Below are 10,026 nucleotides of genomic sequence, written 5' to 3'. Positions count from 1 at the left end.
GTTATGAACAAATCTGAAATGTTCCGAATGACTCTACAAAACGTGAAAGATTATACGCGTTTCGGACATTAATTGTAAGTCAAAATGACGAGTACAGGAAAATGGACAGACGGTGTGGAAGGCGTTTTATTAGACATAACAGGAGTTTTATATGAAAGTGGACCTTCGGAAGCCATACAAGGATCTTTAGAAGCGGTAAAGAGGCAAGTTTTCAATGAACCTAGATTCTACTTCAAATTTTGTTGCCTGAATAAGCAACGGGTTCTACTTTCACTTTCACCTGCATTGCTCTCCCACAAAGTACATATGTACACATGATCAATCCGCCGTCCGAATCTAATCACACACGGCAATTGAGATATACTTTTGAAAAAATTCGTTATATTATAGAGAAAAGTGGTGACCATACCATACATCTGAACAATGTGTGTGTGTGTGTGTACATGTGTGTGTGTGTGGGAGGGGTACAATATACAACATAGAAGTAGATCTAGATCTACGCATATTTTCCATGCCTGCAGCCAGTTAATATAAAAGTTCTCAATTGTATATTTCCACGGAATTCCACTGGCTTGAGTCAATGTAATTGTATTCATTGGACGTTCAGGTATCCTAAAGTAGATAAAAACATTATAAACCAAACCAGTTTGCCACCTTGTTGATTAGCCCGAGTTTTCTCTGGCCCTGTCACCATGTCTCCTACACCAGACATGGTGACAGGGCCAGAGAAAACTCGGGCTACTTGTTGATGTAAGAATGTGGAGCTGTACATGTCATAGATAACACTTGAACTTTAGACGCTTCACAGGTTAGACAGCAGCTGGGGCAGGTAATGGGAGACAACCTGTGTAAGAGAATCTGATATTTTTGCCATGATCATAGGAGAAATCATAGTATAGCTGCAGTAACACATAGCTCTGGATGTCAATCAGACGATTTCTAACTGCAGGGCCAGGGGCCTGTTTGTCTTTGCGGTCAAACCAGTTCATCCGTTTTTAAATGTAAATTTAAATGTACATATATCTTGACATAAAATCACCAGCCCAGGTCCGTCTTTATTTCATAAACACATATTATATATATAATTACTCTGGTCCAATTACATGGACCGCAAAAACAAAAATGGGCATGGTGTTCACCTGTCAGAGAGCAGTGTAGACAAGTTATTAACTTGTCTTAACTGTTAAGAATATGTATTCTAAATATAGTCTAGACAGAATAAATGTCATGGCTGCTGCCAGTGCATTCACATACAGGAGAAAATCTCTCTTTCGACACATGACCTGCTATAGACAGCTGATCATTGGACAAAATCTGTCTTTAGACACTTGATGTGTCACTCTTGAAACAAAATCTAGGTAGATTGTATCTGGTAGTCAATGCAATCATGGGAGAAAATCTCTTTTGAAAACACATTAATTTAGATTGTCAAACATGGGAGACTATCTCTCTAAAGACACTTAAATGACATTTCAGTCAGTCAATGCATTGATGGAGATATTTAAATCTCTCATTAGACACTTGACATGTTTGGCAGTCCATCTTGGGAGACCATCTTTCTGACTTATACAAAACATTATTACCATTAGAGACATGTCATCTTGTGTACTTAGTTATATTGTGTTTTTTGGGCAGACTGAAAGAGGCTGGGCTGCCAGTACGGTTCTGTACCAATGAGACGACTTGTACCAGACAGGTGTTAGTAGACAGATTAAAAGGTTTTGGGTTTGACATTAAACCAGAGGAAGTATTTCCACCCATCCCAGCTATGTGTCAGGTCCTCAAGGAGAGAAATCTACGTCCTCATCTTCTTATCCATCCCAGTGAGTATTAACAGGATTTATAGAGCGAGTTTGTGTTGATGTAGACATACAAAATATGTATGACATGTATCTCTTTGAATTCAGCTCTAAGATGTAAAATGTGTCATTTCATATTATTGCATGTATATTAACCTCATCATTGTATGGTATAATATTCAGGACCTAAAAATTTTGTTAAAAGAACAAAAAATGCTTAAATATATGTTTCTGTCTTTTTTCTATCTTAATCTATCTTAGATTTGTATTATATATTTGTTTTTAAGTTGTGAATATTTTAATACTGATATTTGTTGTTATCAGATGCTTCAGCTGACTTTAGTGATGTGACAACAGAGAACCCTAATTGTGTGGTACTAGGGGATGCCATCCACGAGTTTTCCTACGCCAACTTAAACAAGGCTTTCCAGATACTGGTCTCCTTGAATAACCCTATCCTTTTCTCCCTGGGCAAAGGGTATGGTCAATGACACTTTGCTACATTCATCCTGTTCTTTAAAGATCTTGTGTCGATCTATCTGAAAGTTTCAGTCAGTACATTTCAAATTTGCTTGTAAAGAAGTTGGAACCTAAAATGGACATTGATACAGGCTTCTCACATGCTTCACAGGGTTATCCCGCTGTTGCGAGGGAAAAGATACACTAGAATGTAAATTGATCTAACACAGGGGGGGTTAAAGATAGCTGGCATGTGCTATATGACGCTGCTCACAATAACGTAACTTTACTATTTTACGTTCAGTAACCATGTCGTAAATGATGATGTCATTAATTTCGAAGCACGTCCCAAGGAACATTGCAGATGGTGCGATGAAAAACTTTCATAACAACTTACATTTGCTTGCAAGTATGTGAGAAAAATAAACAAACATGGGTCTCTTCTGCGAACAAGGATATCTCAACCCTCGTGTAAGGGTTTGGGTGGCCAGCACTTCGCAAGCCTTGTACTGACTGGCCAAACTCTCACACTCGGATTGATTCTATTTTCAGACACAGTTAAAAAGTTGTATTTTATTCAAGGTTAAGTTAATGTTTTTATGATCAGTGGATGGATGTTTTTGTATTGTCCTAAATCTGCAATATACCTTTTTAGTAGATGATATAATCTAAAAAAGATTCCTGAGCAAAACAATTTTTAACTTATGAAATGAAACAACTAAGATTCTTCTTTATGGATAAATTCCAGGATGTAGAAAGCTACAAACAATATACCGGTAGGTTCTATTTTTCCATAAACAAATTAAAGTATAGTTCAGTAGATATGAATGAGCTATAAAAACATAATGTTGATCAATGCTATACCTGAGAACAGCTTTTTCATAAAATACTTGGTAGATTCTTTACAATTAACAATTTAAATAAGAACTGTATGTATACTTTTTCAACAGGAGGTATTATAAAGATGAAGGAAACTTAGTTCTAGACGTGGGATCATTTTGTCGTGCTTTAGAGGTAAGTCAGATGCGAGACTATACACACAATATTGAGACATTTTTTATGTTGTCGAAAGTGGAGAAATAAGGGGAAGTAATTGTGTAATTGTTGAAGCTGAGGTAGTAGAGAAAGGGGAAGTAACTGTGTAATTGTTTTTCTTAAAGTATGATTGTGATATTGAAGCTAAGGTGGTAGTGTAAGGGGAAGTAACTGTGCAATTGTTTATCTTAAAGTATGATTGTGGTATTGAAGCTGAGGTAGTAGGGAAAGGGGAAGTAACTGTGTAATTGTTTTTTAAAGTATGATTGTGATATTGAAGCTAAGGTGGTAGTGTTAGGGGAAGTAACTGTGCAATTGTTTATCTTACAGTATGTCTGTGATATTGAAGCTGAGGTAGTAGGGAAAGGGGAAGTAACTGTGTAATTGTTTTCGTACAGTATTCCTGTGATATTGAAGCTAAGGTGGTAATGTAAGGGGAAGTAACTGTGTAATTGTTTTCGTACAGTATTCCTGTGATATTGAAGCTGAGGTGGTAGTGTAAGGGGAAGTAACTGTGTAATTGTTTATCTTACAGTATGTCTGTGATATATTGAAGCTAAGGTAGTAGTGAAAGGAGAAGTAACTGTGTAATTGTTTATCTTACAGTATTCCTGTGATATTGAGGCTGAGGTAGTAGGGAAAGGGGAAGTAACTGTGTAATTGTTTATCTTACAGTATGCCTGTGATATTGAGGCTGAGGTAGTAGGGAAGCCATCTGCTACATTTTTTAACACTGCTGTGAAGAACATGGGCCTTAATGCTGAAAAGGTAAAATCTTAAGACGAGTTAAACAAAACAGAGATTTTGATATAATTAATGTGTTATTGCAGGTTCATCCTTTTTCTGGGTTTTCTTTATACTTTGTATATTTCATTATATAATAGTGGCATATTATAAATCTCTTAGAGTACCATATGGTAATTATGCAGTCATGTTTAACTTGTCTAATATAGCTCTGATTATTGCAACATCCCATGATATCCATCATAAGATTTGTTCATGTTTCAAGCTTTTACAATTTTACAAGAAGTTTCAAAGGAGTATATATTCTCTTGAACTCTTGAAAATGTCCAATTTTATTTTCTTCAATCATTGAAAATAGCATAAGAAATAGAATCTATTGAACATGACTCCCAAAAAATATTCAAATGAAAAACTGGTGTCCAGGGGGACACTGCCAGCCAAGGTCAAATAAAAAACCAACAAGATAGTCTAGTATATAAAGAGATGCAGGGTGCCCAAAGGGACACCAACAGCCAGGGTCAGGTTCTTTAAGCAGTGAAGTTGGAGCTCGGTGTGTCACTCTACAGACATTTATATATATATTGTTCCTTTTCATCTACAGGTTGTTATGGTGGGGGATGATATTGTGAGTGATGTAGGAGGTGCACTGGCATCTGGTATGAGAGGAGTGCTGGTACGGACTGGAAAATACAGGTAAGGGGAGTGCTGGTACGGACAGGTAAACACAGGTAAGGGGAGTGCTGATATGGACAGGTAAAAACAGGTAAATACAGGTAAGGGGAGTGCTGGTACGGACAGGTAAACACAGGTAAGGGGAGTGCTGGTACGGACAGGTAAACACAGGTAAGGGGAGTGCTGGTACGGACAGGTAAACACAGGTAAGGGGAGTGCTGGTATGAACAGGTAAAAACAGGTAAATACAGGTAAGGGGAGTGCTGGTACAGACAGGTAAACACAGGTAAGGGGAGTGCTGATATGGACAGGTAAAAACAGGTAAATACAGGTAAGGGGAGTGCTGGTATGGACTGGAAAATACAGGTAAGGGGAGTGCTGGTATGGACAGGTAAAAACAGGTAAATACAGGTAAGGGGATCGAGTGCTGGTACGGACTGGAAAATACAGGTAAGGGGAGTGCTGGCATGGACAGGTATATATAGGTAAGGGGAGTGCTGGTATGGACAGGTAAAAACAGGTAAATACAGGTAAGGGGAGTGCTGGTATGGACAGGAAATACAGGTAAGGGGAGTGCTGATATGGACAGCAAAATACAGGTAAAGAGAGTGCTGGTATGGACAGGTAAACACAGGTAAGGAGAGTGCTTGTATGGACAGGTAAAAACAGGTAAATACAGGTAAATACAGGTAAGGGGAGTGCTGGTATGGAAAGGAAAATACAGGTAATTGGAGTGCTGGTATGGACAGGAAAATACAGGTAAGGGGAGTGCTGGCATGGACAGGTATATACAGGTAAGATGAGTGCTGGTATGGACAGGAAAATACAGGTAAAGAGAGTGCTGGTATGGACAGGTAAACACAGGTAAGGGGAATGCTGATATGGACAGGTAAAACCAGGTAACTACAGGTAAGGGGAGTGCTGGCATGGACAGGAAAATACAGGTAAGGGGAGTGCTGGCATGGACAGGTATATACAGGTAAGGGGAGTGCTGGCATGGACAGGTATATACAGGTAAGGGGAGTGCTTGTATGGACAGATAAATACAGGTAAGGGGAGTGCTTGTATGGACAGGTAAAAACAGGTAAATACAGGTAAGGGGAGTGCTGGCATGGACAGGTAAAGACAGGTAAGGAGAGTGTTGGTATGGATAGGTAAATACAGGTAAGGGGAGTGCTTGTATGGACAGGTAAAAACAGGTAAATACAGGTAAGGGGAGTGCTGGTATGGACAGGAAAATACAGGTAATTGGAGTGCTGGTATGGACAGGAAAATACAGGTAAGGGGAGTGCTGGCATGGACAGGTAAATACAGGCAAGGGGAGTGCTTGTATGGACAGATACATACAGGTAAGGGAAATGCTTGTATGGACAGGTAAATACAGGCAAGATAGTAGACAGTGAGGTAGGAGGGACACTGGTATATCAGGAATACAAGCAGAATTAAATGGAGTGTTACTGGTATAAGTTATGATATTGATGCAGATTAAATTGCTACTCGAAACCAGAAATTTGTCACTGAAGGATGAAAAGTAGGTCACAATGACTTTCTTTCAGGTTCATGTGATATAATGCTGACTTCATGCCAATACAGCATACCCATGTGTATCCTAAGTCAGAGACATGCACAGGACATGCCTACATTGTGCCTAGAACTCTAGCTTCATGTATAATCAACACCTATAAAAAGGTAGAATAGAAATTATCTATATCTCATGACTAGGTCTGTGGCATTTCCATGGGAGTGGAAAATCTTAAATTCAGGAATGTTCTAAGCAGTTCTTCGAGACGTATACGTATCTACTAGTATTTAAATGCTTTGAGGTTGTTTGCAATACCTGTATAACTGAAGATGTACTTGTTCTTGCCTTTACATGTACAATTAAAATCATAGTGACTTTCTATCAGCAATTTCAGATAGTTTTAATTTAATTTAATTTTCATTAAAAAGCATTTTCACTGTAGTTTTGTCAATTATTTTTAGATCCACAGACGAAGATCACCCTACAGTCAAGCCATCAGCAATTGTAAATAATCTGTCAGAAGCAGTAGATATTTTGATCAAATCAAGAAAACCCAACTGGGATGGCCTTGCAGAACTTGCATAGCAATCTTCTGTGTTTATGCCATATGGCTACAAGAACTCCTTTGCTCTTGCCGTCATCTCTGCTGAGGCTCCACGATATAGTGTCATTCCCTTCCAGCCAAAAAAAATGATATACATGTATATAAATAGATCGTCAACATTCATGAACATTTTGGATGTCCAAAAGGTTTAAGAGTTAGTTGGATTGTTATTAGCTTTCTTTTTAATATCAAATATTATACTAAACAGATTTTTTTTAATTGTTACTAAATTACTACTGTAATTAGATAATTATATTTGATACATCATGATGGTTTTTGTCTTTATAGTATTATAAAATGATTTTTTGGAATTTTTGCAGTGATTATATATGTCCTTAATCATGTTCAATATCTTATTATAAAGTCAGTGTTTTGTTAATGTTACATATATAGATTCAAGGAAGAAATCCTCTCAGGATTTTTTTATTTTATTTTTAGTTTTTTAATATACAGAGTATTTTGAGTTGTAAACAAGATTTACACATGCTGCTTGATCTGACATGGTCTTATAAAGAGTGACCTTGAATCTCGGGAGATACAGATCCGATTTATAAATGAATTATATTACTATATACAGTGGAGCCTCGATAATCCGAACACCTTCATTCCCAGCCCAAACCGTACGCGTCTGTACATGTATATGTACCTGGTATGTATCTACATTTGGTGCTGCAGTCTCCCATTGCCACAGCATTAATCTTGACTGCATCTATGAGTGGATAGATGCATGCATTCGAGATATAAGATTGTATTTATTGTCACTAAAGATAAAATTTATATTGACAATAAATGCAATCTAACAAGCTTTAATCGTTAGATAACAGTTGTATACCTGAAAATGCATATAGTTTTAAAAGGTGATTTATATTATCAGTGTCATTTTGAACTACAGATGCAGTCAACATGTAAAATTAGATAAATAATTGTAGTGTATATGCAATATGTAAAAGAATTAAAAAATATTTATAACAACATTTCATATCTTGAAAACCATGCAATTCATTAGTTAATAACACTTTCAAATAATTTTTTACAATTGCATGTAGAATGTCATTGTCAAAAAACTCTCGAGTCTCTGCTCTACACAAACCATAAAGATGACAGAAACTCTCGAGTCTCTGCTCTACACAAACCATAGGGATGACAGAAACTTTCGAGTCTCTGCTCTACACAAACCATAGGGATGACAGAAACTGTCGAGTCTCTGCTCTACACAAACCAGGGGCCGTGATGGCAGAGTAGTTAAAGTGTCCCGACACTTTATCACTAGCCCTCCACCTCTGGGTTGCGAGTTCGAAACCTATGTGGGGCAGTTGCCAGGTACAGACCGTAGGCCGTTGTTTTTTTCTCCCCGGGTACTCCGGCTTTCCTCCACCTCCTAAACCAGGCACGTCCTTAAATGACCCTGGCTGATAGGACGTTAAACAAAAACAAACCATACTACACAAACCATAGAGATGACAGAAACTCTCGAGTCTGCTCTACACAAACCATAGAGATGACAGAAACTCTCGAGTCTCTGCTCTACACAAACCATAGAGATGACAGAAACTCTTGAGTCTCTGCTCTACACAAACCATAGAGATGATAGAAACTCTCGAGTCTGCTCTACACAATTAAACCATAGAGATGACAGAAACTCTGGAGTCTGCTATACACAAACCATAGAGATGAGAGAAACTCTGGAGTCTGCTCTACACAAACCAGAGATGACAGAAACTCTGGAGTCTGCTCTACACAAACCATAGAGATGACAGAAACTCTCGAGTCTCTGCTCTACACAAACCATAGAGATGACAGAAACTCTGGAGTCTCGGCTCTACACAAACCATAGAGATGACAGAAACTCTTGAGTCTCTGCTCTACACAAACCATAGAGATGACAGAAACTCTTGAGTCTCTGCTCTACACAAACCATAGAGATGACAGAAACTCTGGAGTCTCTGCTCTACACAAACCATAGAGATGACAGAAACTCTGGAGTCTCTGCTCTACACAAACCATAGAGATGACAGAAACTCTTGAGTCTCTGCTCTACACAAACCATAGAGATGACAGAAACTCTCGAGTCTCTGCTCTACACAAACCATGGAGATGACAAACCCTTGAGTCTCTGCTCTACACAAACCATAGAGATGACAGAAACTCTCGAGTCTCTGCTCTACACAAACCAGAGATGACAGAAACTCTCGAGTCTGCTCTACACAATTAAACCATAGAGATGACAGAAACTCTTGAGTCTCTGCTCTACACAAACCAGAGATGACAGAAACTCTCGAGTCTCTGCTCTACACAAACCATGGAGTAGACCAATTAAGTCTCGGGGGTTTCCAGTGATAGTACATTAGGTCATGTAATAACCAAGTATACCACAACAAAGAAATTTGAGTTATAAGACAGTTGAAAAGAACAACATATGTATTTCTTTATTAAATTATGTACATGTTAATGTATATACTACTAATATTAATTAAAATATAAGTTGTATCTGAAGATTTATTGACAAGATGCCAATGAAATACTGTACATGTATTAATTAAACTCTTATTGATTATTTTGTTTTAACAGCTTGTGCCAGTATTAATCAGTATGGAATTAATTGTAATATATTAACATGTATTAAAGCAATATACTTAATATGATTAAACATTTTAAAGGGGCATAAATTCCTTCGTTTTAATAAAATTTAGGTTGTCAAAATGGAACTTAATGGAAAATATGTATCAAGTAGTAATAAGTAGTAAGATTTATAAACTTTACATTAATATGACAGTTTTACTCGTAAGACAAACCAAACAATTTGCCCCGGAGTATCACTTATTACCAAAAAGACAAACAGTATTTGTGTATGATTCTTCATTTTTCTGTACATTTTGGGGTTAATTTCATTACTAGTAGACACAAACACTTATATAATCCTTATTTGGACATAGATTTCATCAATAGAAATTTTGCATGTTTCTGCTGAAGGAATGCCCCTTTAAAATTTACATTTAAAGTTATTTGAATTACAGTAAGGTGCTTTGATTTTGCAGGATCCAAATTTCCTGGTTTAAGTTATTGGTACAATGTACATGTAGTCTTTCCATGAAAAGGACAATGACTTTTCTAAGTTGATATTTTCTGTTAGTTTGTCTATGAAATACAGGTGCCATATGCCACACTATATTTAATAACATGTTGGTTTTTAT

The 10,026-nt window shown here is 37.3% G+C and overlaps 1 protein-coding gene across 1 annotated transcript; it reads left to right on the top strand.

Annotated features, from left to right (window-relative positions):
- The first annotated feature begins 44 nt into the window (after positions 1 to 44).
- On the top strand, positions 45 to 8,925 carry LOC117339061 (phospholysine phosphohistidine inorganic pyrophosphate phosphatase-like). Its single transcript, XM_033900428.1, has 7 exons — positions 45 to 203; positions 1,636 to 1,823; positions 2,124 to 2,277; positions 3,209 to 3,272; positions 3,969 to 4,061; positions 4,639 to 4,730; positions 6,693 to 8,925. The coding sequence occupies exons 1-7, from the start codon at positions 85 to 87 to the stop codon at positions 6,814 to 6,816; spliced, it is 834 nt and encodes a 277-aa protein (XP_033756319.1). The 5' UTR covers positions 45 to 84; the 3' UTR covers positions 6,817 to 8,925.
- The last annotated feature ends 1,101 nt before the right edge of the window (positions 8,926 to 10,026 follow it).

Source organism: Pecten maximus, chromosome 12, assembly GCF_902652985.1.
Source record: "Pecten maximus chromosome 12, xPecMax1.1, whole genome shotgun sequence".
NCBI lineage: Eukaryota > Metazoa > Mollusca > Bivalvia > Pectinida > Pectinidae > Pecten > Pecten maximus.
This window is presented reverse-complemented; position numbering and strand designations above follow the sequence as displayed.